General features: G+C 41.7%; 1 protein-coding gene across 1 annotated transcript in view; it reads right to left on the reverse strand.

The window, feature by feature from the left end:
- The window catches only part of LOC111861385 (autophagy-related protein 16-1), a 616691-nt gene that overhangs the window by 19613 nt on the left and 577907 nt on the right, over positions 1-19171 (reverse strand). The window contains exon 9 of the mRNA XM_023845910.2: positions 3000-3179. Within this exon, the coding sequence (XP_023701678.1) occupies positions 3000-3179 (180 nt within the window). The remainder of the gene's footprint in view (positions 1-2999; positions 3180-19171) is intronic.

Here is a 19171-nt window from a genome sequence, read left to right on the forward strand (position 1 = left end):
CTAACAATATAAGTTTTAACTACAAATTATGTTACAAGTTAGAAACAAGCTCTCAGAAAGACTGTTAAACTTCTGATGTTGGGGTCATGGCGCGACTGTTAGTATCTCAGCCATACACTATATCTCTGCGGCAAATGCTTTCTGCAGATACTCACTCACTCATTCACGAGCTGAGCCCTTCTTGAGAAGCTGCCAATTGTGCAGCTACTCAAGAACTTCCCAGCATTTTATGGAAACCGAAAGTTCATTACCGTGTTCACAAGAGCCCTCCATTGGTTCCTATCCTGAGCTAGATCAATCCAATTCATACCATCCCATCCTATCTAAGATCCATCTTAATACTGTCCACCCACTTACGTTATCTGCAGATACACTGACATTTTCAACAAAGAGCTCTTTCCTTTAACCGATATAATTCACGAATTGAATTGAATTAGCATTGTAGCTGTTGACTCGGCATATAAATACTAAAGAAATAAATTGAACTGAATGATTAGTATTGTCGTCGTCAGCCCCAGTAATTCTGGCACATAGAATACTTGAGTAAAAAGTATGACCAGATTTTCAGCGCAAGTGCGCATTACAGCATGTTAGCCTCCTAGTAGAAAAAAAAAGGGAATTGATGATATCCATGATACAGTACATGAAATTACAAGCGTCTTTCTCTGAGGATTATTGTGCGTGCTTAAAATGGGAATAATGAACTGCATGTATATGAAAGTCTCCCTTTTCGAATTTCAATAAAATCTGTGAAACTGTTTACGGATTGAAACATGCATAATGGCATTTATTGTCTCATTCACACCAAATTATATTCCGTTTACAATATCTTTGAGGGTACGTCATACCTTACGTAAGCAACCTTACAGAAGAGAAGTCCTGTGCTCAACACGATCGCCGGTACAGGCATTGTATTTCCCACTGAATGCTAAAACTGTTTCCTCATTTGACGATCAATCTACGTCACTATAAGATGATAATGCATCGTCAAGGAATTTTCGACCAACTACAGGCTTGGCCGCGCCATAGCTCAAGCGGTTAGTCGCTGGCTTCCCACCGCGGCGGCCCGGGTTCGATCCCGGATCTGGTCAAGTGGGATTTGTGGTGGACAAAGTGGCGCTAGGGCAGGTTTTCTCCAAGTACTTCGAGTTCCCCTGCCAATCTTCATTCCACATTCATTCATCATAATCACCCGGGGAAGGCTACAATAGGCCAATCAGTAGCCGCCGTGCCGAGTAGCCCCAGTAGGACTCCAACCCCCACTAAACTACAGGCTCCCTTATCCATCAATATGGCTAAAAATCGAATTTCAGAAAACGTTTGAGGGAAGCCTTCCGAAACAAATTTAAACAAATTATGTGAAACGGTTTATAAGCTACATGGAAAATTACGTTTATGGCATACGCACCCCAGCGTTTATTATGGCTCAACATGGCTGAAAATTTGAATTCATAAAAATGTTAGTGGACACCTTCTGTATTGAATTTCAACAGAATCTGTGAAACGGTTCATGGGATACGTGGAAAATCGCACTGGTGGATCGAAGTACCTAACAATCTTTAATGCAAGTCTTTCCATATACACGTACATGGTACAAATTTAACAATGAAGAATGCCGTCATACAGGATGTGGTACCGTGTAGATCATGTGTGAGCCGACGTTTCGGAGGAAACAGTGTTTTCGAATGGTGGCTCAGTCTGCAACCACATGCTCATGATGATTCCTCACAAGCGGATTTTTCTACCCTGATGATGGAGGCCATACGTTCTTCCGAAATGTCGGCTCAAATAAAATCTACACGGCGCCGCATCCCAGAAAACGGCATTCTTCATAGTCACCGCTGTGAAAATCTCAGATCTTACAACTTTAACAATATCTGTGAAATAGCTTATGGGACACAAGGATAAGTCCATTTGTGACATAGCCTTTATCTGTCCAGCGGTTTATGCGCAGATAAGAGGTCACAGACAGACAGGCATATGGACAGACACAGCCTCCACACACGGCGTTTCCTTTCACTTTGTAAAGAACACCTGCGAACATGACATTACTCACTTATCATTTGCCTACCTTCGTTATTGAACGATTGTAACAAATCAAAATCTGATTCAGGAGGAAATTAAGAGGAGATTGAATTCGGGTAATGCTTGCTACCATTCAGTCCAGAAACTTTTGTCTTCTCGTCTCCTGTCTAAAAACATACAAATTAGAATATACAGAATTATAATTTTGCCTGTGGTTCTGTATGGGCGTGAAACTTAGTCTCTGACATTAAGGGAGGAACATAGACTGAGGGTGTTGAGGAGAATATTTGAACCGAAGAGAGATGAAGTGACAGGAAGGTGGATGAAACTGCACAATGAGGAGCTTTATAACTAGTACTATTCTCCAAGTATAATTAGAATGATCAAGTCAATGAGGATGAGGTGGGCAGGGCATGTAGCACGAATGGGGGAGAAGATGAATGCATATAGGATATTGGTGGGAACGCCGGAAGCAGACCACTGGGAAGACCAAGAAGTAGGTGGGTGAATATTATTAAAGTGGATCTCAGCGAGATGGTATGGTATGGATTGGATTGATATGGCTCAGGATAGGCATCAGTGGATGGCTCTTTTGAACACGGTAATGAACCTTCGGGTTACATAAAATGCTGGGAAGTCCTTGACTAGCTGCACAACTGGCGGCTTCTCAAGAAGGGCTTGTCTTCTATTAGACGAAAAGACACCATACACATTCAACGACAGAAAACATTAAACTCAATCAACAACCCAGAATTTCATGGTAGTATTCGGTTTCAGAGAAGCATAAAGGGTCACAGAAGAGGAAAGCAGACATCTTGGGTTGGACCACGACAAAGCCTGTGCATAACGACATCCCGTGGAACCGACGCCGGTTTCCGGCATCCAATTTACGAGAAGGCTAATGAGGGGTGGGGGGAGCCATATCGATGGCTTGTGGTGCCGGATATCGACAGACCAGTGATGCGGCAACTCACCCCGCGATAGGTCAAGCGACGTGACCTTGCCCTGCAGCAGGATGTCCCGGGAGGTAGTATCCGAACGGGTGTCCCAAAAGCGAATCCTCTTGTCGAAGTGACCGCTGATGATGGTTGTACCCGAGCTGTCTGTTGTTACCAGATCGTTACAACTAGATCCAGCAAATTTTGTCTCGATACCTGAGGACAGACAGAACACCTAAGATCAATAAATTAATTTCACTTACAAGTACGAGGGCTGTGTAACGATATATCATTTCTTTATTATTTGACTGTAGGCTGAATTCAAACTTAAACGTAAGTACATAACTAAAGAATTCCAAGGAGTAGATACCTTTCTAGAAGTTAGGAGTCGCTTAGACATAGAAGTAATTCACTTTCATAGGCCCCCGTATATTCGTCACCGTTATAGCTCAGATTCTCCAACAAATATTTTCTGTTTTCCAATTTCGTCGCCCCAGATTTCATCATCTTAGTAATCCATGGCGAAGAGTACAAATTCTTAAGCCATTAAATATATTTACTACTGCCTGCTGTTGCGTCCTTTCTCTTAGTTCCAAACTGATCCTATTCTACTCATCACAATGTTCTCAAACAACCAAATCTATATATGTATTGTCCTTAGAGCAAGAGCTCAAGTTTGGGGCACATACAAAACAACAGGTAAAATTATCGTTATGCCCATTTCAGTCTTTTTGCATACGACAAGGGAACAGAGACGATTCTGAACTGAATGCTGACAAGAGTAACTCGAAAATAACTCTCTGGTACAAGAACACGAGAAGTCAATACAATCCACATAAAGTCAACCATAGAAACTAAATCCCGAGTCATTTAAGTCCTTCAACGTACATTCTTATTCACTTGAATAACATGTGTATCTCCTCTCTAGCTATGTCCAGTACACAATGATGTCCTTATTTCAATAGATAAACATAATTCACGACGTTCCCAGTTATGTAAGGAACGCAATTTACAGCTAATGTGATCTCCTTCCCTGATAATTATTTTCCTTTCACTAACAAATATTTTCCCTGCTCTTACCTCAGCGTTAAGTGGATTTGTATAACAGTCATATGGAAAATATGTAAACAGTTGAAATGCATGGAAAATGAGTAACAAATACGTAAATTTTCTTGGAAACTTGTCCCTAACTAGCCTACATTTAATGTATCCAATACCAGGCCTACAAGACTTATGCAATCACTGTCAAAAGCGCACAGAATGAATACCTATTTGCCGAAATAGATTTTGGCGCGTACTGATCAATTATAATATTAATTTTTACATGAATACTGAAATAGACTTCATCAGCTTTTTATTTTCTTAAAAATACAGGTCAGACGAAACAAAAAACCCATATAAATATACGAGTATATTTATGATCAACAAATTTTACATAACACATTCTTCTATAGGGCCTTATGATGAACGCAACACAACGCAAAATAATATCTGATTCAATGAGGTGGGAATATTTTTGGAACAAAAGTTCTGTACCTAAAATAAACGCTCTAGGCCAACGAGGACGCAAACTCGCAAAAAGCAAATCTCTACAATACGTGTATTGCATTTGAATGAACCATGGTAGTCCTGTTTCATTAAAATGAGAGTTCCGTGTTGGGAATGTGATACATCGACATACCACGAGATATCGATCAGCATAACTAATGTTCGATTACAATAACATCAAGGGTATTATAGGAGGATAAACAGGATGTACTCGTAGAAGCTCGTAACGATGATATTTTATCATAATTGCTGGCTCTTGACGTTATACATCGCCCTGTTTGTTCCGATTTTATGTTGGTACTACATAATTTACTCATTTATGTAACACTTCTCGATATTAGTTTATTTTCTGTTACGTCCCCCTTGGCGTTTATGAAATTTCGTCTACTTGAATTTTAATCCTCTCTCTTTGTTGGGTCTGTATGTATACCCGTCTCTGTCTTATCTCTGATGCTAAAGGTCAACAGAATATATGCCATTACTCATTTTATATTATCTATAGTTTTAGCTTCTATCTGAGTCGGTCTCTGACTTTATCGACTTTGGCCATTACTTCATGCATGTCCATAGGTGTAAGGTCTCGCGTGGCGTTTTAAAATTATGCCTCTTTTTTTAATTCGCTAGTGGGGGTGGGGTGGAGTCCAGGTGGGTCCATTCGGCATGGCGGCCACTGATTGGCATATTGCATCTGCCCCGGGTGATTATGATGATGGAGAATTTGGTGGGATGAAGATTGGCAGGGGAAACCGAAGTACTCGGAGAAAACCCGCCCCAGCGCCATTTTGTCTACCACAAATCCCACTTGACAAGACCCCGGGATCGAACTCGGGCAGTCGCGGTGGGAAGCCAGCGACTAACCGCTTGAGCTATGGCGCGGCCTAAATTTTGCCTTAACTCCCGCAGGTGGTTTATGGTGTGTCTGGTTTATATATCTTGCCCTGTGTTGGTTCTCGTGTCCGGAAACAGGGGCTAGCTGTAGTGATTGGGCCAAACTGAGAAGGCTTTCTACCTGAGGACGGAGGCAGAGTTCTGCCTCTAAAATGTTGTTTAAAATAAAAACAGGGTGATGGATAATGATCAAAAAGTCAGTAACTGTGTTTGTGGGACCTTTTATGCCTGGGACGTGCCTCAAAATAAGAAATTACATGACGGTTTCTCCACAGAAAGCTTGCGAAAGACATGTAGTTAACTGAAATACACAGGGTAGGAGAACACGGTGTATCACTACAACTACGGAACCGGAAACTGTGTACCACAGATTGCAATAGTATACAGTATACAATAGAGACAATTACTCTTTCTGAGTCCTATTTACAACCTATCTGTCCGTCCGCTGGTTCAATTAGGAACATCCATTTTCATTAAGTTATATTTTGTGAAATATATATATATATAAAGCTTTGCTTGCTGCCTATTTCATGGTGGTTTCTCGCTTGGTTTATTCTTCAACCCGGAAGTTGGAGATGATATTTTCCTCCGAAACGTCGGCTGCCTTTCCACGGACAACACAGCGTTATATCCCATAAGACAGAACCCTTCATAACCACCGCTGAGAGCGCCTCAAATCCTACATCAATTTTATAGACATTAATTCATCTATCTTCATGAAACCCAACATGGATTAATGTTATTGGAGACTGCCACATCTTCTACGTACTTAACTCCCTGTTACCGACACTAAACATAGTGGCTGTGAGAACGTGTGTGGTGGAGCCCCGATTTCATAATCCCTAGCCCCGTCTGTGTGTGACGTAGCAAGCCCCAGTTTGGACGGGAGAATACAGCATTCCTGTCAGATTTTCGTTTCAGCTCCAGACGTCGAACAGTGCAGACATAAGCCTCTAGCTTTCAGAATATATACCGGTCTGTCTAGCGGAATAGTGCTCATATATAAAACATATAGCTTGTAAAGCGACAGTACAACACGTGACTGTTGGCCAATACTGTTTCGAGACGGACTACGTTATTGCAAGTTTGAGGTGGAAAGTCCTGAACGCAGATACAGGGATAATTAAATCCGGCACGGATTATAGTGATTGTTCAGACTGTGGTCTTCTGTGTTATAACACCGTTTAATCTTGTAGATGGACACCAACTTTTCGAAGGAACATGCTGAATCCATCTTTAGAGTCTAATTGGATATATAGATCATTTTCGAGGTAGATGGTTAATCAGAACTAAGAGTACGGCGGGAGAGAAAGAACCCAGCCCGAGCCAATAGCACCCACCCACGGGGCTACTTTAAGTATAACACCATATCTTATGGATATAGGATTCCGGAATTTTGAAAGGTGAAAAGCTCATAAAATGTTGGATTTGAGGTTCTCTAAGCGGTGACCATGAAGCGCATAATCTTCTGGGTTGTGACATCCCGCAGTTCGCTAGAAATTCACCGACGTTTAGGAGCAACTGTTACTTGCTTCCTGCTCGTTTCTTGCTTAAAGTATTCTTCATCCCTAAAGACGGAGACAATAAGCACATCCGAAATGTCGGAAAGCTTCTATCGGATTGCGCGACATCGCATGAGTTCCTCCATGTAAGCATGGAATTTCTTAACCAGCTGAGTAAGTATCAACACTTGAACAGAGACTTGAAGTTAGTGAGTTCACCCTCACATGCAGTTGAGAAAGCATATCTTAATAAGTTTAAACCGAACCACAGGAATTTATGCAGCACCGATTTGCCTTGTTTCGGACCCCCCCCCACGCGCAGTGTAACATGGAGACTCTCTGGAGGGTCGTAACTATGTAGGGTATATCGCGCTGGACACAAATGCAGGCTGACGAGCAGGGGCGCTGTATAAGGTGCGACAATTTAATTCCCGGAATGGCCGCTGCGTGTCGCTGGGATGTTGAGTTAAGCAAACTCACGTACTCAAGCACGTCTGGACATGTTCCAACCTATGTCTACATGAACCACAGACTGAACGACTCGTTCGTTCCCAAGCAGTGGAGGAAGTCCGTGTCCGTGGTATACAATTGGCGGAAAAATGAGCGACAAGAATCTGAAGCAGGAGATAAAGATGAAGTTTTGTGTGAAGATTGGTAAAAGTGGCAGTGAAACGTTAGCCATATTAACAGCGGCTTATGGTGAATAGGCTATGAAGAAATCAAGTGTTTCTGAATGGCATAGGCGGTTCAAGGAAGGGCAAGAAGATGTACAAGATGACCCAAGAAGTGGGCAGCCAAAAACGTAAAGGACAACTTGCAAATGTGGACAGAGAAGAACCTTGGTGCTCTCAGATCGAAGATTAAGTATGAGACTAATAGCAGAAGAACTGAATATAAATAGAAAAACAGTACGACTGAGTACTACGGAGGATTTGGGAATAAGAAACATTTTCGCAAAGATGTTGCCTCGAATCTTGACAGATCGCCAGAGACAACGTTGGCTTCAGATTTCATCTGATCGTTTACACACTGTACAGATATTTACCGGCGATGAAACGTGGTGTTTTCAATACGACCCGGAAAGAAAGCGCCAGAGCATGCAGTGGAAAACACAGAATGCAGCTCGGCCGAAAAAGCACCCATGTCTCGGTCGAAGGTCAAGACCACGCTTGTGTGTTTCCCCGATTACAAGAGGACAGTTCACTATAAATTCATTGCACAAGGAGAAATGGTGAATCAACATTGTTATTCGGAAGTGCTGACAAGTTTAAGGGAATCTGTTCGGAGGAAAAGACCCGAACTGTGGCTTGACAAGTTGATTCTCCACCATGACAATGCCAATGCGCATGGTGCATTAAGAGTTCGCGAGTTCATGGATAAAAAATCCATTACAGAAATGGACCATCCACCTTATTCATTTGACTTAGCCCCCTGCGTTTATGGACTCGTTTCAAAATTAAAAAAAACATGCCCGGAAGGGACAAAGATTTTCTGACATTTCCGATATCCAACGCAACGTGACGTTACTGCTCCGGAAAACGATTTTCAAAACTGTTTCCGGCAGCGGCATCATCGTCTCACGAAGTGCATAGCATCACAAGGAGAGTACAGGGTTACTACAAATGAGTCATTCCATTTCAAAACACTGTATTTTCCAAAGTAATATACATACAAATATGACTGATACACGAAAGGAACCGCAAACTCACCAAGTTTGCATCGTGATACACCAATTGGCAGTATGAGTGCAGTGCCTCACAAAATGGTGATGAAGCTGGAAAAGAGTTTCTGTGTGTCGGAATATGCGAGATGTTCGTCTGTTATTGCAGTGCAGCGTGCATTCAGAGCAGAGCACAGAAAAGAACCACCGTGTAAACAGGGCATTCTGTGGTGGTATCAGCAGTTTAAGGATACTGGTTGTCTGTGTAAACGGAAAAGCACTGGACGACCAATATAGTGTTTTGAAATGTAATGAATAATTTGTAGCAACCCTGTATTTCCAAGGTGACAGAAGCCGTCAGTGCACAGGTAAGCAAATTTTGCTTTCACAGGGCAATCCCGGGAATTAAATTGTCGCATCTTGTATACGTATCAAACCGACAGTACTTAGAGGCATTCGATCATACAGCCTCAATGACGACGTGTCCAAATCCCGATGATTAAGTACCAAAGTACCATAAAAGGTAACGCTATCCCTGTAACAGGCCGTGAAGGCCCACAGGGTTGTGAGACGTCGAGGCTCCCACATCTTCTAGACAATCGGCACACAGACGGCGGCAAGGATGTCAGCCTTACGCGCCGACCGCCCTTTACCGCACAGGAATATTCCTGGTACTCATTTCTGTTAGAGGCTGAGTCTACTCCAGGACCATAGTGCGTCTGGAAGGATTAGGTAAACTGAAAAAAAATCCAATGATCTAATCGGGAATCGAACCCGCGACCTTCCCGCTTGCAGCATAGTGCCTCAACCAACTACGCTACCGCATGTTGATGTATATATGATAATAATAATCCGAGAAAAGTAAGCTCTTCATAACCGCCGGCGTGAGAATTTAAAATGCTACTTCCAGTTCCTCTATGTGTAGGTTACTCAACGCCACGTTCGAAAATTCGAGAATCGCACGTAAAGGCTCTGCTTCACGCTAGTTTTTTACTTGGCTTATTTTTTGGACACTGAAGTTGAGGCGAAATATTCCTCCGAAACGTGCGCTGGCTTTCAACATATTACAAGACTTTACAAATATTTTCTGGGCTTTGTATCTTTACTTTCCAAATAACTTTCGTATATTTCAAGGAACTGTACGGCGTTCACTTAAAGTGTAACATATATATATTCCACATGTTAGAAATACAATTCATTTATGAAGGCTCTTTTATCTACGCGTATCATAGTTAGATTTAATATCTTTGACCTTATCCATCCTCTAAGCCCAGAGGATAAGGTCCACGATATTAAAATCGGTCAGAAATAGAGTTTATAGTTCTTAAGTCAATCCTAATCATGCCATCGGCGTTTCCTTTCCCATCATTTCAAATTATAATTCATTATTCAGTAACAGCAACTACGCTACAGGTTGGCCGACCGATGAGACGGGGTGAAATTTTCAGCAGGGGCAAGAGACTTTTCTCTATTCTAAGGCGTCCACACCGGCTCAGAGGCCCACCCAGCCTCCTATCCTGTTGGTAGCGATGGATCTTTCCCCGGGGGTAAACGGACCAGTTCATTAAGCTGACGACTCATCCCCATCTAGTATCGACGTCAAGAATGGTGGAGCTATACTTCCACGTCCCCATACATCTTCGTGGCGTGGAGCTTAATTAATTACGTGCATGGAAACCTCAATTTTTTGTCTCTTATTCAGTAAACTTCCTATGATTTAATGTTACAGATCTCTGTACTCTTAAGATATTGGAATCGTTACTAAAAAGTAGATAGCCACATGCAAATCCCCGTTTCCACTGAGGACAAAACATAACAATCTATATTCTATTTTCGCAGGCCAAAAGTCAGGCTCGCTACTCAGTCGCCGTTCCATGTTATAAATTTCTGTGGCTGGCAGGAGGTTATGTGTTGATGCTATAACAAGTACAGTGCTTATATAGTGTGGACTGGATGAAATGATTTTGTACTATGAACTGGCAAGGATCAATAGAAAGTTATAGTGGCCATTCCAACGCACTCTCGTCTAACCTGGTGTAATGTTAGCAAGCTAGACTTGTGCTCTGCGAATACCCTGTTCGAAATTGTACCTCTTACAAGTTATCCTGGTCTCGAAAGTAAAATGCCAGGAAGGTATCTAGAAATAGGCCTAGATAGTCTCCTTCCAAATCCTTACCTACTCATGCATGACAGCATTCCAATAACTTTTGAACCTACATAAACGTGCAGCTGAAAACGCGTCCATAATTTACCTAAGAATCAGTCGAAGTACTACTATAATATTCGCTTAAAATGACTGAGGAAAGACGTGCAAAACCATTCACAAATAGCGGTTCCCAATCTTAAATTCGAATAAGTACTTCTTGGGCATATTTTAGACCTGTCACTACATTGTGCAATTACTTTATGGGGAAATAATTTTAGCAGATTTCTGTGAACATGTAAAACTCTACAGTTGGTCAGTCAAATTAGTATGTCTGCCACACCCAAACATGAAGGGGTCACCTTGCACACGTATGCTACATGCATTCTCCCACCGGAAACTGAATCAGGAGCACAATACTGTAGGAGATGGCACACAGTTTGTTGCCTTACGGCGGTAGAGAGCATTTTCATTCATCTTCCCTGTGTCTTCCTCATCTACTATTGAACCAGACAAATTCCGCTGGCTTTTTCGCTAAAACAAGCATATATTGCGATACACGGACTAGAAAATTGGCCTTGGGCCTTACAGGTTCATACGGTTTCATAAATCGAACGGAGAATATACCAGTCATTACGGAGGCACAGTACTGCAACTGTTGTATCTCAAGCTACGTATGCATTTATACATCAATATTTCGCGGTCTACACACGGCAACATAGTTACTGTATTGCTATGTAGTGTCTGTGTGACTCTCGACGGGGTTCTGAATGGAATATTGGATTTATTGACTACCTGTAAACAAGATTCGGATCTACAAGCAATTACAGCGCCATCACTAATCTCCACAATTCAAAAATCACCACAGCACCCCCTAAGTCTTCTCCAGTCTGCTATGTTCAACAGCCGTTCCCTGGCAACAGCTTCTAACAGTAGATATTCTTCAGCTTCACGCAACCCAGTCCTCTCTTAAGGGCGACACCCTTCCAACTGAACTATTCTTGCATCAATTGTGATCCTTATAACCCCTTTGCACGAACCGAGCAGCAAATACCGTTTAAACGGTACCTCTACTGTTGCATGCGTATTCGTTGCCGCGGGAATGTGTTTACCGAGCAGTTGCCTAGAAACGGTTTTACACGCTACAATATTAAAAAATCAAACTGTTACATTTGTATGTGTTGTTTGCACAGATGCACACCCTGAGAGAAGGTGGTATCCGTCAACCAGAAAATCCTTTTATCTCCGAAATTACAGAATGGATCTTCACGATTTGGGAAGCACACCAAAAACTGCTCGTAACGTTTAATTGTTGTTAGTATCGATTACACGCAAACCATTCCTCATATACTTCGCCAATGATCTGAGAAGAGTTAATCATACAACGAGACTATTATTCCGAATATTTTGTCTGTCTGCACCCAGTACTGCTCTCTACGCTGTCCGCATCTTTTGTAGTCAACTGCACCTACTAGAAATCCTGTTGGTTCATATTCCTCGAATATTTCTCTTTCTTTCTTTCTTTCGACACTATTTCTTCCACTCTTAATCTTTGTTTTGCTGTTTGTCTAAGCATCATGCGAAATTTTCCCCCCCTCCCCCCATTCTTCTTCCATGCTATTATTATTTCCTTTTTTTTGTGTGTGCATATTTACTCTTCTCTCAGGCAATCGCTCTATGTTTGGATCTTGTAACAGCTCTACTCTTAAGGCATATCTATTTACTACTTTTATTAAGGCGCGTCCACATTACTCGTGCTCGTGTGACCCGCTATGCTCGCGAGTAATGTGGACGATATGGCAAGTCACGAGACAAGCAAATTTTACACTTTTAATTTAAAAACTATAGCCAATAAATTAAAATGCGACTACGCCCATTCACACTACGAGAAAATATACGCCGAAGCCTGGCGAGTAACTGAAGTAGGGTGCATGAAGATTTACGAGCACAAGTAAAAGCCAGATGAGTCTCCCGACGAGTGCAAGCCTGGCGAGCACGAGCACGAGTAATGTGGACGCGCCTTTAGACGTTTCATTTTAATCTACCTTCGGAGTATTCGAATAGGTAAAATAACTACAAGTAAACACTGATTGATTCAATGTCGGGACCACTGTAATCTTCCGTATCAAGTGCCTTACCAGACAGTTTAATAAATATTATATAATCGATGATGGCCTTCTTAAACTACTGCTGACCGCATGCACTTGTAACAGCCCTCGTAACAAACAAACTATTCACAATTAACAGACTGATATTCAGAACAAATTCTATTAACATTTCTACATTTCTATTGCAAGTATTTTCCACATTAAATAAAATATTATTGCGAACTGTAATATTGTCAATTCTGGCATTAAAGATCCTCATAATGACCATTATGTCGGATGTTTTGATTCTGGTTAATTTTATTTTCAGAACAATGAACATTGGTTATAAAAATATTATGTCGAGTGGCTGGTATATTAAACATTTAAATCGTAGGCCCTAATTTATGTTGACAATTCCGCAAGGTTTCTTGAATATACAGGCTAAAGAATTCTAATATGGTTCAATACATATACCAAACACAATCATAAAGTTCGTTTAAAGATATGAAGATATTAACTACCTCTTAAAACGATTTGCAACTTCAATAAGTAAGTAAAGGAACAAACAAACATCAAGACTACTGAGGTACCACAAGTGCTACAGCGATAATAACAGCATAGGATATACCGTATAAGAAGGTAATATTTTAATTGGGGGGGGGGGGCTTACCCAGTTTCTCTGAGAGCAAATTACATGAATGTAACCTTACGATGCCGTGAGGAAACGTATGACCTTCGCTTTTCCATGACTAAGTGGTACCATTCACGTTATTTCGTTCCCTTTGCAGTACGTCGGTTATAAAACATGATCTCACTTTTGAGAACAGCGTACAACAATGTACAAAATATGTGTTGTACAATTCCTTTGTTATAAATTAACAAAATAATACTACAAGGAGGAATTACCTTTTTTATCTACTGAGAAATTTTTTACAAGGCTAGGAATACGTTATTTGTTCGAAAAGCAGAAACAAGTCTATATATGGAGTACACCATCGTATACAGTCCATTACAGAACAGCAGTAAATGTAAAGGTAGGTAAAAACTTCCATGTGTTTAATTAATTAAGCATCACTCTATGAAGACGGGTGAGGGAGTGGAGGTATAGTACCACCATTCTTGACCTCGTCCTTACGTGGAGATGATCTGTCAGCTTGACGCCCTGGCCACTTTACTCCCGGAGAAATAGCTCCCGGTGTCCACTGGATAGAGACTGGGTGGGCCCCAGAACCGGTCTTGGCGCTGTGGAGTAGATAAAAATCTCTTTCCTCTCCCAGGAATCGAACCCCGAGCGTCCAGCCCGTAGCCCGTCGCTATGCTGCCCCCCCCCCCCCAANTAGGACGGTGCACACTCCAGTGGGATGCAAAAATTAAAACGCGTTCACTGCGATTTCGTCCATATCATAGCAGACCTTTATGTTTACAGCAGATACAAAAATCCAGATATTAAAAACATACCACAAACACAGACGCCACATTACGGTGAGTAATTTTCTTTCGTTACACATCCATGTCTGGACAGGGCATGTAGCACGAATGGGGGAGAAGAGGAATGCATATAGGATATTGGTTGGAAAGCCAGAAGGAAAGAGACCACTGGGAAGACCAAGGCGTAGGTGGGTGGACAATATTGAAACGGATCTTAGAGAGAGATATAATGAGATGGTATGGATTGGATTGATCTGGTTCAGGATAGGGACCAGCGGTGGGCTCTTGTGAACACGGTAATGAATATTCGGGTTCCATAAAATGCTGGGAAATTCTTGAGTAGCTGCAGAATTGGCGGCTCCTCAAGAAGGGCTCTGATTCATAAGTAAGTAAGAACAATTCCCTGTCACGCCAAATGGATAGGACACAAAAACAGGCAATACCTTCCCTTACAAAATCCCTTCTAACAAGCTGGATGGCAGGAGCGGTAAGACTCTAAGACTTATGCACAGCGGGTACCGGTATCGAATCTCGATCGGCTTAACCATTGTCTTGCCTGAGTTCTGTAGCGATTTCACTTAGTCTCCAGACGAACGCCAGGAGAATGTATTACATAGCTGCCAACTTAAAGATCTCTACTATCTCAGTTCACCTTCCGCTTTCGAACTTATCCAACGTCAATTAAAGAGCGTCATTAAATTCCATGTAATATGTGGAAACCTCATCAGTTAATACAGCGCCATCAAATAAAACACATATCATAAGAAACGCTGCCATAACCCTAAGATCTAACGTCATATTAACAGTCAACTCTAATATTACAGTCTGAGACTTATAGAATTTACGAATACATTCAGAGAAATCAGAGCTGTACCAGATGATATCTATAACTGCCCAGCTTTCACCTACTTTCAATGTCCGATTCCCATATTCGTCACTTATTCACTTAGCAAGGGGTTCATGAAGTTTCGTCCTTAGCGGCAAGACTACCGAGAACGTCCAACTATTATTCAACTATGCCGCCTAGATGGCGTGCAGACATATCTCTTTCAGGTCTTACTTCGTATGTAGTGTTAGAAGGTTCCGCAAGATGTCTAGCGCATAAAAGTCTACCATTTTAATTCTAATTCCAGGTTTAAAATAAAATAACAGATGGAAAAACATGAAATTACGTTGAAGAAAATATGATTAATAATACAGGTACATACTCAAAAATGAAAAGTTACGTTTACACTTGGTAATTTGATGTGGTGACAAAGGTGCTCACAGTGACACAGTGTTAGAAGGTTCCGCAAGATGTCTAGCGCATAAAAGTCTACCATTTTAATTCTAATTCCAGGTTTAAAATAAAATAACAGATGGAAAAACATGAAATTACGTTGAAGAAAATATGATTAATAATACAGGTACATACTCAAAAATGAAAAGTTACGTTTACACTTGGTAATTTGATGTGGTGACAAAGGTGCTCACAGTGACACAGTGACAAGTGATATATTTATAGTTGGGCCACATACGGAGTAAGAAGGTACATTTTTCTTCTTCGTACTTGATCACTACACATCCTACTGGGAATTATGTTCACAAGTTGTATTTAAGCTTCAAGAAATTACCAGCTGATTGGATCTTAAATGTAGATTCTTAAAGTCTAAGAAAAAGACGAGTATAAGGTAAGAGCAGATGAGATCCTACAAGCCAGATCATAACATTCTTGTACTGAAAATACTGTAGATGAGACGACTCCTTGGTTGATAAGTTTTCCATTACGTTTTACTCCAGAACTACTTTACGAATTTAGAGGTAGTTCTGTATTCGAGACCTCTATCCTAAAAACTAAAAGGAGAATTTCATTTAGGCCACTGTCATTAAGAGGCTATTCTGTTTGTTTACACCTTATTTATGAAAAAGGAGAGACGATAATTATAGGTCTACCAGGGTAACATCCACTGAGACTTCAATTGAACGCCTCGCCATTTTAACTTTCCTGCTTTCTCCCGTATCACATGATATACGTTTTACTTCAAGGATCATTACTTATTTTCATCAAACCAAGAGACTTTCTCATAGCCAACATGCTGATATTTTACATTATAAAGAATCATTTTAGAAAGTTACGTGTATTTCGAAGAACTAATACCACATTTTACATCATTTCATGATCCCACTGTCGTTCCCACCTCATAGGTTCGCGTGTAGTCCACTTATTATCGCCGACTGCATGCAATTAAAAATTACAAAGTTCCAGTGGCCCCTAATAGCATGACGTTCATACTAAGTTTCATGGAAATCGGTCACTTGGTTAAAAGTGAATGGGGATAAACAGACATAAAAGAAACATACACAGAGATAGCGGCCTCCGTAGTCTAGGGGTGACGTTCCCACCTCATGACTCAAGGTACGCGGGTTCAAAAACCCGGCGGAGGTCGTGGAAATTTTAAGGGCGGAAAAATTCAGGGAACAAGTCCTCCGGGAGGGACTTTAAGCCGTGGGTCCCGTGTCGTAGATTTATGGCACGTAAAAGAACCTCATGTCTCTAGGAGACCTCTGAGCAAAATTAGGCCAAGTTTCCCGACCAACTAGTTTCCAATTCTTCCGGTAGATGGGGGGAAGTATCAGGTACCACTGCCAGAGGAGGGGGGACCTCTCTGACAGAAAGGGACTAAAGTATTAGATACCACTGCCAAGTAGATGGTAGAAACCTTGATGGCAGAAAGGGACTAGGAACCACTGCCAGAGGAGGGGGGACCTCCCTGAGAGAAAGGGACTAACTATTAGATACCACTGCCAGTAAGAGGTTGGAACCTCGCTGACAGAAAGGGGCTGATAGTAAGCACGAGTACCGGTAGGGTATGGAGACAGTAGAAATTAAAGGGGGACGCACAATGGACCAGTAACCGGTCTAAGTGCATGGGGAAGCCCACCCCCTCAATACGGAATACGGAACATACACAGAGATAGAATGGCGATACCATAAAACGTCTTTACTTCCTTAAGAAAGAAGTAGGCTAAAAAGAAACTTGCCTTAAGGCAAACCGATTCTGATGGAAAGGTCTGGAACGAAATATGAAATAAGCGTGTCAATTGCGTAGTTATCTTAATATCTCAATTATCAGAATTTGTCTTTTTTGTTGTGTACACGGTAAAACTGTGTGATCATTGGTTGAACAGTACACAAGCAAGTTGGTTTAGGTTTCTGGCGTGTAATCGGGAGGCAGGGGCCTATCTACACGGATGTGATAACGACTGTCCTAACACAGGTCTTGAGTAGTCTTCCACTGCCCCCCCCCCAGGCTAATACTCGGCTAATATCTTGAAACCGGAGACGACAGCTTCCTCCGCAATTCTTTCAATTTCACAGAGTGCAACCATCGCCCCATAGCCCAACAGACAAACAATATCTACAGTTGATACAGTGTTGTTAAATAAACTACGATCCCCTCAGAATCAATTAAGGTAAAAAGGTAAAACTGTCCCTGTGCTTAATTAATTAAGCACTACGCCATGAAGGTGTATGGGGGAGTGGATGTATAGAATCACATTTCTCTTGACCTCGGCACTAGTTGTAGTTGAGTGATCAGCTTCACGCCCCGGCCGCTTTACCCCCGGTACCACTGGATAGGAGGTTGGGTGGACCCGAGAGCCGGCCTGTACAACGTGGAGAAGAGAACATTCTTGATCCTAACGGGACTCGAACTCCGACCCCTCGGACGTCCAGCCCGCAGCAAGTCGCTATACCGACTGCGCTATCTTTGCATATGCGACGACCGCCACTTTAAACGTTCCCCTAGAACTTGATAACTGTTTTATTCCGCACTTAAAGACTGATGTTGGATATTTATTTATTTGGATTTCTGATTTTGTATATCGTTGACATAAAGTGCATTTTCCAAAGGCGGAGATGATAAATGCACATAAAACGTTAGTATGAAAACAATATACCACTTCGGAATCTATGTGCAGGTGGTAGGCTGACACTGGACTATATCTCAGAGAAGCTGGGCGGGTCAACGCGTATCGCGTTCACCCGGTTCAGGACAGGGGCCAGTCCAGCTTTTGTGAACAGGATAACGACTTTCGAGATTCTGTAACAGAAGCGAAATCTCTTGACTAACAGAGGGGCTATTAGTTGCTCAAGGAGGCTACTGAACTATAGAGTTAATTAGTAGACTTGATTTCTTTGTTGGTTACTCAGTTGCTTAGTTATTGGGTTATTCAGGCGGGTACATGAAGACTTCTGAACGTAAATGTGGCAAAATTTCTTGTTTTTAACTTGCACTTAATTTTTCCTTGCACATAATTTTGATTTGCTATTGTTAGACCTGCATTTATATTATGTAATAATTTATAAAATGTTCACTTCTTCCTTCTGCCTTAAGAACTTTCGTTGTTTTTCATTGCTTCCACACTTCAACATTAATTCAATTAGTTTCAACGAGTGGTTCCATCTGGTTATCTTGACTAGACAGCAAGCAACTTAGTTTCATGGCCAGTGAACACGGCTTTGGTGTACCCTTATCTCCTCCACGCGTTATATTCTGTGTACTTACAGCCATACTGCCCTTAAGCCAGCACCCAACTGTTTGCAAATGCTTCCAATTAAATTCTGAATGCGCAATATGGTCGTACAAGAAGCGGGACCTTCACGAAATTCTCGTCAGTGGCGGACCGCATAAAACTGCATATAACCTAATGAACATATGGAAAGTGTAAGTACAGAAACTTTCAAGTAAAGGTAAAGGAAACTTCGTCCCCTTACGCCATGAACACTTAAGGGGGAGTGGACGTACAGTTCTACGCATTCCTAACCTGAGCGGTCAGTTTCATGCTTCGGTCGCATTAACCCCGACGAAAGAGCTCCGGTACAAATTACACTGTAGCTTATGTGGGCTCTGGAGTCAGTCTGGACGCAGCGACAGGGAAAATATTTGCCACTGCCTGGAACCGAATACACG

This window comes from Cryptotermes secundus, unplaced genomic scaffold (assembly GCF_002891405.2).
Source record: "Cryptotermes secundus unplaced genomic scaffold, Csec_1.0 scaffold16, whole genome shotgun sequence".
Lineage (NCBI taxonomy): Eukaryota > Metazoa > Arthropoda > Insecta > Blattodea > Kalotermitidae > Cryptotermes > Cryptotermes secundus.